General features: G+C 38.3%; 1 protein-coding gene across 30 annotated transcripts in view; it reads left to right on the top strand.

Annotated features, from left to right (window-relative positions):
* Positions 1 to 17,377, top strand: part of KLF12 (KLF transcription factor 12) — a 453,354-nt gene that overhangs the window by 290,072 nt on the left and 145,905 nt on the right. For all 30 annotated transcript variants that reach the window (XM_086710407.1, XM_086710520.1, XM_086710513.1 and 27 more), the window contains one exon: positions 12,410 to 12,956. In XM_086710407.1, the coding sequence (XP_086566533.1) occupies positions 12,410 to 12,956 (547 nt within the window). The remainder of the gene's footprint in view (positions 1 to 12,409; positions 12,957 to 17,377) is intronic.

Below are 17,377 nucleotides of genomic sequence, written 5' to 3' on the forward strand. Positions count from 1 at the left end.
TTTCTTTATCCATTCATCAGTTGATGGACATTTAGGCTCTTTCCATCATTTGGCTATTGTTGAGAGTGCTGCTATGAACATTGGGGTACAAGTGCCCCTATGCATCAGTACTCCTGTGTCCCTTGGATAAATTCCTAGCAGTGCTATTGCTGGGTCATAGGGTAGGTCTATTTTTAATTTTCTGAGGAACCTCCACACTGCTTTCCAGAGCGGCTGCACCCATTTGCATTCCCACCAACAGTGCAAGAGGGTTCCCGTTTCTCCACATCCTCTCCAGCATCTATAGTCTCCTGATTTGTTCATTTTGGCCACTCTGACTGGCGTGAGGTGATACCTGAGTGTGGTTTTGATTTGTATTTCCCTGATAAGGAGCGACGCTGAACATCTTTTCATGTGCCTGTTGGCCATCCGGATGTCTTCTTTAGAGAAGTGTCTATTCATGTTTTCTGCCCATTTCTTCACTGGGTTATTTGCTTTTCGGGTGTGGAGTTTGGTGAGCTCTTTATAGATTTTGGATACTAGCCCTTTGTCCGATATGTCATTTGCAAATATCTTTTCCCATTCCGTTGGTTGCCTTTTAGTTTTGTTGGTTGTTTCCTTTGCTGTGCAGAAGCTTTTTATCTTCATAAGGTCCCAGTAATTCACTTTTGCTTTTAATTCCCTTGCCTTTGGGGATGTGTCGAGTAAGAGATTGCTACGGCTGAGGTCAGAGAGGTCTTTTCCTGCTTTCTCCTCTAAGGTTTGGATGGTTTCCTGTCTCACATTCAGGTCCTTTATCCATTTTGAGTTTATTTTTGTGAATGGTGTGAGAAAGTGGTCTAGTTTCAACCTTCTGCATGTTGCTGTCCAGTTCTCCCAGCACCATTTGTTAAAGAGACTGTCTTTTTTCCATTGGATGTTCTTTCCTGCTTTGTCAAAGATGAGTTGGCCATACATTTGTGGGTCTAGTTCTGGGGTTTCTATTCTATTCCATTGGTCTATGTGTCTGTTTTTGTGCCAATACCATGCTGTCTTGATGATGACAGCTTTGTAGTAGAGGCTAAAGTCTGGGATGGTGATGCCTCCTGCTTTGGTCTTCTTCTTCAAAATTACTTTGGCTATTCGGGGCCTTTTGTGGTTCCATATGAATTTTAGGATTGCTTGTTCTAGCTTCGAGAAGAATGCTGGTGCAATTTTGATTGGGATTGCATTGAATGTGTAGATAGCTTTGGGTAGTATTGACATTTTAACAATATTTATTCTTCCAATCCATGAGCAGGGAATGTCTTTCCATTTCTTTAAATCTTCTTCAATTACCTTCATAAGCTTTCTATAGTTTTCAGCATACAGATCCTTTACATCTTTGGTTAGATTTGTTCCTAGGTATTTTATGCTTCTTGGTGCAATTGTGAATGGGATCAGTTTCTTTATTTGTCTTTCTGTTGCTTCATTGTTAGTGTATAAGAATGCAACTGATTTCTGTACATTGATTTTGTATTCTGCAACTTTGCTGAATTCATGTATCAGTTCTAGCAGACTTTTGGTGGAGTCTATCAGATTTTCCATGTATAATATCATGTCATCTGCAAAAAGCAAAAGCTTGACTTCATCTTTGCCAATTTTGATGCCTTTGATTTCCTTTTGTTGTCTGATTGCTGATGCTAGAACTTCCAGCACTATGTTAAACAACAGCGGTGAGAGTGGGCATCCCTGTCGTGTTCCTGATCTCAGGGAAAAAGCTCTCAGTTTTTCCCCGTTGAGAATGATGTTAGCTGTGGGCTTTTCATAAATGGCTTTTATGGTCTTTAAGTATGTTCCTTCTATCCCGACTTTCTCAAGGGTTTTTATTAAGAAAGGGTGCTGGATTTTGTCAAAGGCCTTTTCTGCATCGATTGACAGGATCATATGGTTCTTCTCTTTTTTTTTGTTAATGTGATGTATCACGTTGATTGATTTGCGAATGTTGAACCAGCCCTGCATCCCAGGAATGAATCCCACTTGATCATGGTGAATAATTCTTTTTATATGCCGTTGAATTCGATTTGCTAGTATCTTATTGAGAATTTTTGCATCCATATTCATCAGGGATATTGGCCTGTAGTTCTCTTTTTTTACTGGGTCTCTGGTTTAGGAATCAAAGTAATACTGGCTTCATAGAATGAGTCTGGAAGTTTTCCTTCCCTTTCTATTTCTTGGAATAGCTTGAGAAGGATAGGTATTATCTCTGCTTTAAACGTCTGGTAGAACTCCCCTGGGAAGCCATCTGGTCCTGGACTCTTATTTGTTGGGAGATTTTTGATAACCGATTCAATTTCTTCGCTGGTTATGGGTCTGTTCAAGCTTTCTATTTCCTCCTGATTGAGTTTTGGAAGAATGTGGGTGTTCAGGAATTTGTCCATTTCTTCCGGGTTGTCCAATTTGTTGGCATATAATTTTTCATAGTATTCCCTGATAATTGTTTGTATCTCTGAGGGATTGGTTGTAATAATTCCATTTTCATTCATGATTTTATCTATTTGGGTCATCTCCCTTTTCTTTTTGAGAAGCCTGGCTAGAGATTTGTCAATTTTGTTTATTTTTTCAAAAAACCAACTCTTGGTTTCGTTGATCTGCTCTACAGTTTTTTTAGATTCTATATTGTTTATTTCTGCTCTGATCTTTATTATTTCTCTTCTTCTGCTGGGTTTAGGCTGCCTTTGCTGTTCTGCTTCTATTTCCTTTAGGTGTGCTGTTAGATTTTGTATTTGGGATTTTTCTTGTTTCTTGAGATAGGCCTGGATTGCAATGTATTTTCCTCTCAGGACTGCCTTTGCTGCGTCCCAAAGCGTTTGGATTGTTGTATTTTCATTTTCGTTTGTTTCCATATATTTTTTAATTTCTTCTCTAATTGCCTGGTTGACCCACTCATTCGTTAGTAGGGTGTTCTTTAACCTCCATGCTTTTGGGGGTTTTCCAGACTTTTTTCTGTGGTTGATTTCAAGCTTCATAGCATTGTGGTCTGAAAGTATGCATGGTATGATTTCAATTCTTGTAAACTTATGAAGGGCTGTTTTGTGACCTAGTATATGATCTATCTTGGAGAATGTTCCATGTGCATTCGAGAAGAAAGTATATTCTGTTGCTTTGGGATGCAGAGTTCTAAATATATCTGTCAAGTCCATCTGATCCAATGTCTCATTCAGGGCCCTTGTTTCTTTATTGACCGTGTGTCTAGATGATCTATCCATTTCTGTAAGTGGGGTGTTAAAGTCCCCTGCAATTACCACATTCTTATCAATAAGGTTGCTTATGTTTATGAGTAATTGTTTTATATATCTGTGGGCTCCGGTATTCGGCGCATAGACATTTATAATTGTTAGCTCTTCCTGATGGATAGACCCTGTCACTATTATATAATGTCCTTCTTCATCTCTTGTTACAGCCTTTAATTTAAAGTCTAATTTGTCTGATATAAGGATGGCTACTCCAGCTTTCTTTTGGCTTCCAGTAGCATGATAAATAGTTCTCCATCCCCTCACTCTCAATCTAAAGGTGTCCTCAGGTCTAAAATGAGTCTCTTGTAGACAGCAAATAGATGGGTCTTGTTTTTTTATCCATTCTGATACCCTATGTCTTTTGGTTGGCGCATTTAATCCATTTACATTCAGTGTTATTATAGAAAGATACGGGTTTAGAGTCATTGTGATGTCTGTATGTTTTATGCTTGTAGTGATGTCTCTGGTACTTTGTCTCACAGGGTCCCCCTTAGGATCTCTTGTAGGGCTGGTTTAGTGGTGACAAATTCCTTCAGTTTTTGTTTGTTTGGGAAGACCTTTATCTCTCCTTCTATTCTAAATGACAGACTTGCTGGATAAAGGATTCTCGGCTGCATATTTTTTCTGTCTAGCACACTGAAAATCTCGTGCCAATTCTTTCTGGCCTGCCAAGTTTCAAAAGAGAGATCAGTCACGAGTCTTATAGGTCTACCTTTATATGTGAGGGCACATTTACCCCTTGCTGCTTTCAGAATTTTCTCTTTATCCTTGTATTTTGCCAGTTTCACTATGATATGTCGTGCAGAAGATCGATTCGAGTTACGTCAGAAGGGAGTTCTCTGTGCCTCTTGGATTTCAATGCCTTTTTCCTTCCCCAGTTCAGGGAAGTTCTCAGCTATAATTTCTTCAAGTACCCCTTCAGCACCTTTCCCTCTCTCTTCCTCCTCTGGGATACCAATTATGTGTATATTATTTCTTTTTAGTGTATCACTTAGTTCTCTAATTTTCCCCTCATACTCCTGGATTTTTTTATCTCTCTTTTTCTCAGCTTCCTCTTTTTCCATAACTTTATCTTCTAGTTCACCTATTCTCTCCTCTGCCTCTTCAGTCCGAGCCGTGGTGGTTTCCATTTTGTTATGCATTTCGTTTAAAGCGTTTTTCAGCTCCTCGTGACTGTTCCTTAATCCCTTGATCTCTGTAGCAAGAGATTCTCTGCTGTCAGCTATACTGTTTTCAAGCCCAGCGATTAATTTTATGACTATTATTCTAAATTCACTTTCTGTTATATTATTTAAATCCTTTTTGATCAGCTCATTAGCTGTTGTTATTTCCTGGAGATTCTTCTGAGGGGAATTCTTCCGCTTGGTCATTTTGGATAGTCCCTGGCGTGGTGAGGACCTGCAGGGCACTTCCCCTGTGCTGTGGTGTATAACTGGAGTTGGTGGGCGGAGCCGCAGTCAGACCTGATGTCTGCCCCCAGCCCACCGCTGGGGCCACAGTCAGACTGGTGCGTGCCTTCTCTTCCCCTCTCCTAGGGGCGGGATTCACTGTGGGGTGGGGTGGCCTGTCTGGGCTATTTGCACACTGCCAGGCTTGTGATGCTGGGGATCTGGCGTCTTAGCTGGGGTGGGTAGGCAAGGTGCACAGGGGCAGGAGGGGCAGGCTTAGCTTGCTTCTCCTTAGGTGATCCACTTCAGGAGGGGCCCTGTGGCAGCAGGAGGGAGTCAGATCCGTTGCCGGAGGTTTGGCTCTGCAGAAGCGCAGAGTTGCGTGTTTGCGCGGAACTGGTTCTCTTTGGGATTTTGGCTGGGGGATGGGCGGGGTAGATGGCGCTGGCGAGCGCCTTTGTTCCCCACCAAACTGAGCTCTGTCGTCAGGGGGCTCAGCAGCTCTCCTTCCCTTTGTCCTCCAGCCTTCCCGCTTTCCGAGCAGAGCTGTTCACTTATGACCTCCCAGACGCTAAGTCGCGCTTGCTGTCGGAACACAGTCCGTCAGGCCCCTCCGCTTTTTGCAAGCCAGACTCGGGGGCTCTGCTTGGCCGGCGAGCCGCCCCTCCGCCCCAGCTCCCTCCCGCCAGTCCATGGAGCGCGCACCGCCTCGCCGCCCTTTCTACCCTCTTCCGTGGGCCTCTCGTCTGCGCTTGGCTCCGGCGACTCCGTTCTGCTAATCCTCTGGCGGTTTTCTGGGTTATTTAGGCAGGTGTAGGTGGAATCTAAGTGATCAGCAGGACGCGCGGTGAGCCCAGCGTCCTCCTGCGCCGCCATCTTCCTCCTATCTATCTCCCGAGCTCTGTTAAGTCACTTTATAATCTTTCCTAAAAACAACCTTGAGACTATTTCTCAACAAGTTTAGAAAGATAAAATTAAATATACTTTATTTAAATGCTGGCTGGCTGGATGAATAGATGAATGGATACATAAATGGATAGTTGGGGACATCCCGTTTGTGTGTGTGTGCAGGGGGGTGTAAATGCTCTACTTCTCTGAAGATCCTTGGTGCCATTAAAGACAAAACAGATGACATGTAAATCTTGGATAACATGTAGCAAAATATTGTCTGAGCAGTCCTTAACCATGATTACACATAATCTCTGGAGGTATTTCCAATGATGTGATTGCGTCCAGACATTTTTTGTCACTTTTTGAGATTACGAAGTGATTAAAAGATACGACCAATATTAAAAGCACTTTTTATTCATTATCAGACCATAACAAGGTTCAGCTGATGATAATGGCTGCCTATAGGAAACACGTCTAATACTCTGGATACTAACATGTAGGAGGTTTTAGATTAATTTTTACATTCATTCAACAAAATGCCTAAAGCTAAAGCTACATTTTTAAAATGTTTATTCGGGAAGAAGATTATCTTATTAGGAAAGTTCATATGTGATCCCCCAGATCGCCGAAAGGAACATATTCATTAGAATATTATGTATAATATTTTATCAAGTGGATTATTATGATTAAAACTGGCTTTCAGACTTTTTAAGAAAATAGTATATGACAATATAATCTTGTCCGTATTTATCTTTAGATTTTCAGATACACATTTTATTAAATATATTGTTACATTTACCTTGCTGCATTTGGCCTGTATTCAATAATTTGTTAAGAGATTTTTAAAATTATTTTATTATTACCCTTTCAAGGGATATTGTATAATCCTCTGGAAAGATTGTGTGTAATCATTTACATTATAAAATGTTTCTGCAGTGATGAATTATACCTCGGCCCTTGGTTTTGTCTAAGTGAGAATCTTGTGTCTAACTTTATATGTAGGAGGAGAAAGATTTGTGGTGGAAATAGTCGTGATTTCCCAAATTAGAATTCTGGATTGTCTAATAGAAAAAAGAAAAAGAAATTAAGACCATTTTTAATGATAGCATATGCTTAAGGACATATTTTATAGTTTCACTGATAAATCAGTTGAGATATTTTATGGCATTCATTACTCTCATTCTCTTTGACAGAAATCCAGTATTCCCTTAAAATCTTACACATCCTTAGAAGAACATCAGCAGCAAAATTTAGCTGAAGTCACCACTCCCAGACAAAAATCTTGGTGGACTTTTATTTAAACAAGCAGCAACAGCAGCACTCAGTTGACAGTGCAGTGAATATTAATTAGTGTTGTATCAAGAATTGAGTGGTTAGTAATCAAAGGTAAAATTTTAGCACGGAATCCTTTGTTTTTGTTTTTGTTTTAAATATTTATTTATTTTGAGACAAAGAGAGTGTGTGCACGCACATGTGCATGGGAGTGGGGGAAGGACAGAGATAGAGGGGGAGAGAGAATCCCAAGCAGGCTCTGGGCTGTAGAGCCTACATGTCGACCTGCACGTCAGGTCATGAGATCAGGACCTGAGCCGAAAACAAGAGTCAGGCGTTCGAACCAACAGTCAAATAGGTGTCCCTGTTTGTTTCTTTAACAGAAGTTTCTCTTCCACGTGGTGCTTAAAATTTCCAACTTTTGTTCATTTCTAATCTTTTCAGCATTCTTACCCCTTAAATGTTTCCTGGTGAAATACCCCTGTCTTCTTTCCCTTTTTCACTGTCTCAAATACTTGTACAAGCACACCTCATGTTATTGTGCTTCACTTTTTTGCACTTCACAGATACTGCTTTTTTTTTTTTTTTAAACCAATTGAGGTTTATGGCAACTACATCTAAGCAAGTCTGTCGGCACCACTCCTCCAATAGCATTTGCTCATTTTGTGTCTCTGTGTCACGTTTTGGTAATTTTCATGATTATTAAAACTTTTCATTATTATTACATTTGTTATCGTGATCTGTGGTCAGTGATCTTTGATGTTACTATTGTAATTGTTTAGAGCACCACGAACAGCATCCACATGGGACAGCAGACTTAATCAGCACAAGTTGATTGTGCTGTTGATTGTTCCACCGACCAGACATTCATGGTCTCTCTCCCTCCTTGGGTCTTCCTATTCCATGAGGCACAACAATATTGGAATTAGGCCAGTTAGTAACCCTACTGTGGTCCTCTTTATGTTCAAGAGAAAGGGAGAGTCACCCACTGTAAACCAAAAGCTAGAAAGAAGTAAGCTTAAGTGACGAAGGCATGTGAGAAGCCAGGATAGGTTGAAAGCTAGGCTTCTTGCACCACACGGTGAGCCAAGCTGTAAATGCAGAGGAAAAGTTCTTGAAGGGAATTCAGAGTGCTACTCCAGTGAATACATGAATGATAAGAAAGTGAAACAGCCTTATTGCTGATATGGAAAAAGTTTTAGGGGTCTTGATAGAAAATCAAACCAGCCACAACATTTTCTTAAGCCAAAGCTTAATCTAGAGAAAGGCCCTAACACTTGACTTTTGCAAAAACTGACAGAGGTGAGGAAGCTACAAAAGAACATTTGAAGCTAGATTGGTTCTTGAGCTTCAAGGAAGAAAGACGTCTCCATAACATACAAGTGCAAGGTGAAGCAGCACGTGCTGATGTAGACGCTGCGGCAAGTTGTCGGGAAGATCTGACTGAGATCACTAATGAAGGTGGTTACACGAAATAACAGATTTTCGATGTAGACAGAACAACCTTGTATTGGAAGAAGATGCCATCTAGGGCTTTCATAGCTAGAGGCGAGGAGTCAATGCTTGGCTTCAAAGGACAGGCTCACTATCTTTTTAGAGGCCAATGCGGCTGGTGACTAAATTGAAACCCTGTGCTCATTGACCATTCCAAAAATCCTAAGGCCCTTAAGAATTATGCTAAATCTACTCTGCCTGTGCTCCATAAATGAAACAACAAAGCCTAGATGACCATCCATCTGTTTACAACATGGTTTACAGAATTTTTTAAGCCCACTGTTGACACCCGCTGGACAGAAAAAATAGATTCTTTTCACAATATTGCTGCTCGCTCACAGTGTACCTGGTCAGCCAAGAGCTCTGATGGACATGTACAATGAGATTAATGTTGTTTTTGTCCCTAACACAACATTTATTCTGCAGCCCATGGATCATGGAGTAATTTTAGCTTTCAACTCTTATTAAAAACTACATTTGCAATGTTGTACCTGCCATAATGATTCCTCTGATGAATCCGGGAAAAATAAACTGAAAAACTTCTAGAAAGGATTCACTGTTCTAGTTGCTATTAACAGCATTTGTGATTCATGGGAAGAGGCCAAAATATCAACATTCGCAAGAGTTTGGAGGAAGTTGGTTACAACCCTCCTGGTTGACTTTGAGGGATTCAAGACTTGAGTGGAGGAAGTAATTGCATATGTGGTAGAAATAGCAAGAGAACTAGAATTAGAAGTGAAGGTTAGCAATTTTTTAGCAATAAAGTATTTTTAAATTAAGGTATGTATGTTGTTTTTTTAGGCGTAACGCTTTTGTACACTTAAGACTGCAGTTCTAACGTAGACATAACTTTTATATGCACTGGGAAGCCAAACAATTCACTTAGCGTGCTTTCTTGCAACATTCACTTTATTGCCATGGTCTGGAGCTGAACCCACAAGATGTCTGATGTATGCATGTGGTCCTTTCGATTTCTAGCTTCTCCAAACACTTCTCATTCAGCGTTTGCCTTGGTTTCTCAGAGCTTTTGTTGTCGCTCTTGGCTATCTCCTGTGTTCCCGTCACCTCACTACAGCTATACATTTATGGATTCTCACCTTAGAACCCATGCATTTCAATTTTCCCCTTTCTGAAAACAAGGAAATAAATTCCATATGATGATTTCAGGATCAAGTCTTCAGGTGTTTTTTCTTTCCAAAAAGGAGGAGCAAAAGTATGCCACAGATGTTTTGAAACCATATTTAGGTAATATGGCTAGCTTTCCATATATGTACGTGCAGCCTGAAGCAACAATCATGGATGGCTTTACCTGCCTCATTATCCCAGTAGAAGAGGTAAGTATGGCTGTAAGGATATAATATTATGTCAATACTGTAAACAGGTGAATGGTAAAGTAAGGATTTTGTCCTCTTTATACTGATGAGGCATTGCCTGGAGACATGTTGGCTACATTTTTACCTGCTACATATGAAGAAGGAACCAACATGTGTCTCTGTGATGGTGATGCTTATAAATTCATGCATAATGTGTCCAAGGTCCCAAAGTTGATGTGTGCGGTTCAAAGATTTGGTTTATCTTTGTGATCTTTGTGATCATTTTCTGTATTTTGGTTTAAGCTCATGTAAAAGCTCTGTAGTTCTCACATATTTGAATATACCTAGCGACTCCTAATATTTGGTCCTTCATAGCTTTCCTAGTATATGCAACAGAATTATAAGAGGAACACTGTTTATTTGTTGTTATAAAACAGGGTTTAAGGAGTAAATATTTTTCTTAGTGGCGGATTAAGCAGATACCTACAAAAGATGGACTCCTGTTCATAATCCAAAGAAGTCGAAGTCATTTGCAAAGCTTAGTAACACTTGAAGTCTCAAAAGCCATCTCTACAAATAAGCTCCATATTGACTACCTCCGTATTGCTGTAATTTGCTAAAGTAGTCTTTTGTTTACGGTATGAAATGTCTCTACGGTGATGACTTACACCTCAGTCTTTGGTTTGTAAACCTATGTAGAAACCTTATATCTGACTAGATAGGTAGGAGGAGAAAAATTTGTGGTGGAAATAGCCTCTACTTCCACAATTAGAATTCTGGATGTATCTAATACAATTCTAAGAGAGAAATTAAGACTATATTTGAAGCCAGTGTTTCATAACATGTACTTCGTGACGTATTTTATAATGTTAATGACAAACCAGTTGGGATATTTTGTGAAAGCAGCCTCAACAAAGAATTTCTATATGGGTCTAACATACTAATAAGAAACATCTTATATTGTTCTAAAAAGGAATTAAATGATAATGCTGAGAACCAATTAAAACACTGTTCTAGTTATAATAATAGATAATGCTAATAGCTTTTTTAAAAGTAGCTCAGTGTTTGTGGTTTTTTTTTGTTGTTGTTGTTGTTTCTTACTGTCTGAGAAGATTAAAAAAGTTACTTCTCAGTTTCAACACATAGAGTGAAATCTTGGCACTGAGAATTTCATGCAGTAGATATTTTGTTTGTATGGTTTATTTTTATGCTTTCTAATTCTTAACTTTTTTGTGGGTAACTAACCATCTTAGCTTAGAAACAAATTTAAAAAAACGAATAAAACATTAACCCATTTCCCTCTTAAGATGATCTGGTACCATTGTTGACTTATTATCTTTCTTTTTTCATTGCTGTTGGATGGAAATCCCTTGCACTACTGCTTATTGTATGTTTTGAATGGAGCTCTAATTTCTTTTCTGTAAAGAAAGGTTTTAAAAAGCATGTTTTGTTCCTTTAAGTGTATGCTCAAATTTTAGGGGGAATGGCAAACAAAAATCTTTTGTTAAACAAAGAATGAAATGAAACAATTTAAGATAATTTCAGACATTGTTGTTTCGATACCATAATGAAGCTGAAAAGCAGTTTTTCGTCTTCATATAATATTATAACAGTGCCCATGTTACCCTGGTCAAATTAGATGAAATCAAAATAATCTGTCACCGTCTAATTCTCTCTCATAAGGCTAGCCTGACATATAGTAATAGAATCCTTAGGCCATTTTAGGCCTTGGAAGTGGGTATTCAGTGACCACTTGTTGAATTTATGAGTGAATAATCTAAGAGTAAATTATATTCATGCCCAGTAATAAAATGTTAAGTCCATTAGTCTGGGTAGAATCTTGGATTTTTTATTATTTAAAATTTGCTCATTAAAACTGAAAAGAATGAAAATGAACTTGTACAAAGTTATCTTTATCATACATTTTTTAAAATTCATAAACAATTTAATATTTCCAGAATAAGTTTTTCCTAAAATTATTATTTCCTAAAATGTATGCTATAGTAGTTATGTACATTATTTTGAGAAAAACATGTTGTCGTAACTAAGAGTTAAGATATAACCCAACTGTTAAAAAATATTTATATTTAATAATTTAACAATTGTGCCCTTTTTCTCTGCTGGTAATGAGAATGGTATGGGAGCTCTTGCACCAAATATGAAGTTGAAATGTGGTGATTTTTCCTGACTTTGTTGCTAGGTATTTTCACTCCTCCACATTATGACCATGTCGAGTAAAGGTTGGAATCATGAAATTGTAGAATCGTGGGGCTGGAAAGGATATTTAAACTAATTTATTCAAAATCTCTTTGCTTTATAGCTGAGGAAGATGAGACCCATAAATATAGGATGGGTCAAGCCAACAAAATGAATAGTTTTTTTTTTTTTAAATTAAAAGAATTGTCATTTTAGATGAATAAGCTATTGTATTTACTCAGTTTTAAGTAGGTAACGCATTGCATACTATGCTTGTCTTTTAGAGATTTTATGTAAAATTGCCATTCATTTTTGGGTTCTTGTGGCCTCTTTTGTGCTCCATAAAGCACTTGTTTCACTGGATTTTAACAACTGTGTCTGTCTCTCCCAATAGGATGAAAATGTCTTTCTAGCAGAGGCTTTGTCTTACACCGTTGTGTACTTTTGTACTCTCAACTCTAATCACAGTGACTGTCACAGAGCACTCCTTCAACTACTTGGGGAATGAGTAGTATCTCATAGCAATAAGAGAAAAATTAATAAGCACTCCAGGAATAAATCTTGCACCTACTAAATGTATGATTAACAAAGATCAATATGTGTTCCATTTTTCTCCCCACAGTCTCCAAACGTCCACAACTACCCCGATATGGAAGCTGTTCCCCTGTTGCTAAATAATGTGAAAGGGGAGCCGCCGGAGGACTCGTTATCTGTAGATCACTTCCAAACACAAACTGAGCCAGTGGACTTGTCGATCAACAAAGCCAGGACATCCCCCACAGCCGTTTCATCCTCCCCAGTTTCCATGACAGCATCTGCCTCCTCGCCTTCTTCAACTTCAACCTCTTCATCGTCTTCTAGTCGTCCAGCCTCATCCCCAACTGTTATAACATCCGTATCTTCAGCATCATCTTCGTCAACAGTATTAACTCCAGGGCCCCTTGTCGCCTCCGCGTCTGGTGTGGGAGGCCAGCAGTTTTTGCACATTATCCATCCTGTACCGCCTTCGAGTCCCATGAATTTACAGTCTAACAAACTGAGTCACGTTCACCGCATCCCTGTGGTGGTACAGTCGGTGCCTGTTGTCTACACAGCTGTGCGGTCACCTGGAAATGTGAACAACACTATTGTAGTGCCGCTTTTGGAAGATGGGAGAAGCCATGGCAAAGGTAAGGGACACAAGCGAAGCCTTGATTTATTTCAGCGCTAGAGGTAACTATTCTTTTATTTAGTGAGCAGATCCTAAATCGTATACAACTACACCATATCCAGAGAAGTTCTGTGCCCAACACCACAGAGACCCAGCTGATCAGCCATTCAGTAGAGCAGTTTAAAAGAACTAACTGCATGTTTGCATAAGTTTTTGCTTCAGTATTATTGAGTCTGTATTTTTATGTAGCCGGTCGTTTAACGTTAGAATTCAAATATCTTAATTTGCAAAATAATGTTTACCTTCAAGTGCTCAGATGGAGAGGACAGTCTGTACTTAGCGTAAGTGCTTGTAAGTTGAGTTGCCATTAAAAGAATTCTGAAGTTAGGCGTTTGACTCCAAAAGCTCCATGTAGCTTGAGTTCTTACCTTAGTGTAAGTTATTGTCATTTCAAGTAACAGGATGATTTGGTATGATGGAATATTTCAAAATGCAGTATTAAAATTCCCTTCTAGGATTTAGAAGGCAGGACGATGCTTTGTGTCTATTTAATACTCTAATAATACCGACTTACCTAATTCTATATGGCTGTTAGGCAGTTGATCATTAAATCACTTTCCTATTGCTGAGCTTTTATTTTTTCCAATTTTTACTAGAAGGAATTATAGTAACATCATGCTGCTGAGTTTATCTTCCTTTGTCATGAATCTGAAAACTAAGTCACCCTTCTGTAGAAATGTAAAATACTGATCACCATTGACTCATTCCCTCTTAAACTAAGTATCTATGTATGTATTTTGTCTATAGGACCAAGAAACGATGATGAGTTAAGACTTAATGTTGTATTACTTTTTGCTTTGATACCATATTACTACTAAATATACGTTGATACCATATTTTAGCGCATAATTAAAAAATGACCGATGACTACATAAACACCGCCTTCTCATAAAATGCTAGTAAACATGGATTGTTATAGTTCTTATAGAAGGTAGGATTCAGTGCATAGAAACAGCAGTTGATTGCGAAGTTAGAGAAGTTTTTACAAACATTCACTACAAAACTGTGCATTCATCTTTGGCAAGTTATTGTTTTATCTGCATCGAGTTTCTTCATAGCCACAAAATCAACTTTCCCTTCTCAGTATTACCAAGTGAGAAAATCACATGATTCATAGCACTCAGAGATTTTAGATTGCAAACTTGAGATGCAGACATTCTGATCTTATCTGGCAACCTCTGTCTTTTGTGCTGTTATGGGGAAAGGCCAGGAACTAGTCCCACCACTATCATAGTGAATAGGTAGATGAGGGAGTCTTTTCTTGGATTTTACTTTAGTTTGACCCCCCTCTGGTGTTACTAATACTTCTGATCTAAAGGAGCTAACCAATTTGAATAATAACATAACTGAAGGCCACATTAGGTATTTATTTTCTTTTGTGGTTTAAAGATGTGTTTATAAATTATTTAAAAATCAGGAATTTTTAAATAGAACCTTGCACATTGTATTACTTTATATTACTTTATATGTGTTTATGTGTATACCATAGAATCCAATCCTTGTGCCATACCCATTAAGGGAAATATTTCTTTAATTATGAAGTTGATTGATGAGGATTTTAATTTTGTTCATGACTTTTTTTTTTTAATAATTTTCATGTACTAATGAAGGAAACAAAAGAGAGATCTCTTTTATTTGATATTATCCTTTTATGGGAGAGGTTATTTTTATTTTTATTTAGGGTGATTAGTATAGAAAGTATATTGCCAAAATTATTTTCTGGAAACTGTGTCTCTGCAGAAGAATTTGGTTAAGACTCATGGTATAATTTGCTCTCAAGTGTATTTGTTAGTTTCATGCAGTGTTTTTTACTCAGTAGTTTTCTCATGTCAAGGAGAAAAATTGATACAATCATAAATCCCCTGGACTGTGATATGGACATTAGGAGCATGAGATTCCAGATCAGGAATCTAAAATCTTAGCACCATCACTTACTGCTTTAGATGGGAAGTTTTCTTCAGTGATTAAATGGGGATAATAACATGATCTATTCGTGAAGATTACTGGGGAGATTCAGTAAGAGCTTAATGTCTAGATTAATCAACTATCAATAAAATGTTTGTAATTATATATCATTATTACCTCCTCTCCAAAATACTTGAAGTAGTAATATTGAGAAATTTTTTTTCTGTCTTATAAACGTGAAGTTGGAAGGAAAAAAAAAAATGAATTTACACATGAAAAACTGCTCCCAAGAACTTAGTATAGAAATGCTTCTCAAAGTCATTACTACAGCAGGTTATAAGGGATGAGAGTTTACTATGAGAAATTATCTGGAAACATCCCCTATTTTCTATTTTTATTAGTTTGTATTAAGTTTTTATAATCACCATATTATACAAATATGGCTGTGGCATTTTCTAAGTTTTTTTTTTTTTTTTATTGTTTACCTGATTAATTAGATGATGGTAAAACTGTCTAGTGGAGGAGGCCTGCCTACCTCACAGAATGAATAAAAGAAAGGGCATTTCAGTAATTCTTCAGGTCTTTATTTTGCACATTTGCAGCCGGGCACTGGGCCAGCATTGAAATGGCTGAGTGATAAAGGGAGCCCTTTTCCATTCCCACGTAGGACTTGTATATCTGGTAGGGATAAGCAAAAGAAAATACGGTAGGGGAGTTGGGTATGCAAAATGCTAATAATACAATTACAAAACTAACTCATATAAATGCAGATGATTGTACTGGCTAATTATTTTTAAAGTTGTTACAACACATCTGGTCTCTGATAGAGAAATAGTTTACCTTATCATATGTTACATTACACAAAGAACTGTGAATGTACCCATCCATGTTATAAGTTGACGTATTATAAACCGAGTCATTTGTCCATTCAAGTATTTATAGAGCATCTATCATGTAACAGGCGTTTTTTGGTACCATGGATGCAGTGTTGAACAAAACAGATGCTGTTTCTATCTCAGAGTGCTTATAGTTTACTGGGAGGTATCGACATTAAACAAAAAATCATATAATTGATAATTACGGACATTCTGTGCTTAAGTTGGATTAAAACATAAACCACTCGTGGATTTGCCCAGGGGAGAGAGTTTAATTATAATTTCAGGTAGAGAAAGGTGTATTTGATGAAAGTATTTTCACAGTGGGTGTTATATATGATTAGAAATGTTTCTACCAGGATGCTCAGAGGGGGTGGTTAGGGTTTAGGGATATGGTAGGGTGAAACCTCCACCCGACCTTGCTTGACTGACAACAGAAGGATGTGAGAAAGCTTTCCAGTGAGGATAAAAACCCAGCCCATGCAAATATTTAAGGAATATTGGTCTAAAAGAATGGCAAGTTGTTAGCTAGCCGTAGGCACTGACATATCTCAGTTGGGCCTTGAATGTGATGTATGATCTGAAGAAATATGGCATGCTATCTGGAAGGTATAGCAAATGAACGCAGGTTAGGCTAGAGAAGCAAGATGTCGGAGCAGGTCTGAGGAATGTCTGGGGAAGACATTTTTTCTCTTAATACCAAAAGGACAAAGAAGTTAGCCCCCAAAGCGATTGTACGGAGAAGGGGGAGCTCTCTATGTAGAGGGAATAGCCAATAGACTGATCTCACCCGAGTTTTGTTACTATGTTAATTTGAGACACATTATTTATAAACAAGACCCTAAAGGGATTATTTGACCTCATAAAGGAATTTCAGTCCAGCCTGGAGAAGTTGTTGGTAGATTTCCCAGGAGATTTTCATTAGTTTTTACAGATACTTAGTAGCAGAAAAACATAAGGGTCATAACAAATCACAAGCAAAGTTGTTCTTAGTTTGTTATTGCCTGGATGAAGGCAAGTTTAGGATTGTTTCCTTCCCTCCCTCCCTCCCTTCCTTCTGAAAAAACTACATGCCAAGTAAAATTCTGAGAATTGGGGTTCCAAGATGAGCAAGTGCCTACTGTCATGGACCTTACTTTCTAGTGCAAGAAACAAACAATGTATGTCAGATGGTGTAAGAGCTATGAAGAAAAATAAACCATGATAAGGGGATGGGAAGTCAAAAGAGAGAAGTGCAGTTTTAGGTGTAACCACAGAAGGCCTATCTGAAATATAAACCATGATAATAGTACCTGGGGAAGACCTCTACAGAAAGAACTCCTAAGTGTAAAGACCTGAAGCATGAGTGAGCATGACTGGTTTGGGGAGGGAAGTACAAGGCAGCTGGTGGAACAAGAGGGAATGGGCAACAGGAGAGCAGGCCATGGGCAATTGAAATAGCAATAGGCCAGGTCATGTATGGCATCAAAGAACATGGTAAGGTCCTTGTTTATCTTCCTAAATATGATAGGAAGCCATTGGAATGGGAGCTTTGAGCAGGAAAGTGACATGACTACTTTTTACATTCTTCCTTTTATAAGAATCACTAAGACACTGCTTG

The sequence above is a fragment of the Puma concolor genome, chromosome A1 (genome assembly GCF_028749965.1).
Source record: "Puma concolor isolate L17-30 chromosome A1, mPumCon1.1.hap2, whole genome shotgun sequence".
NCBI lineage: Eukaryota > Metazoa > Chordata > Mammalia > Carnivora > Felidae > Puma > Puma concolor.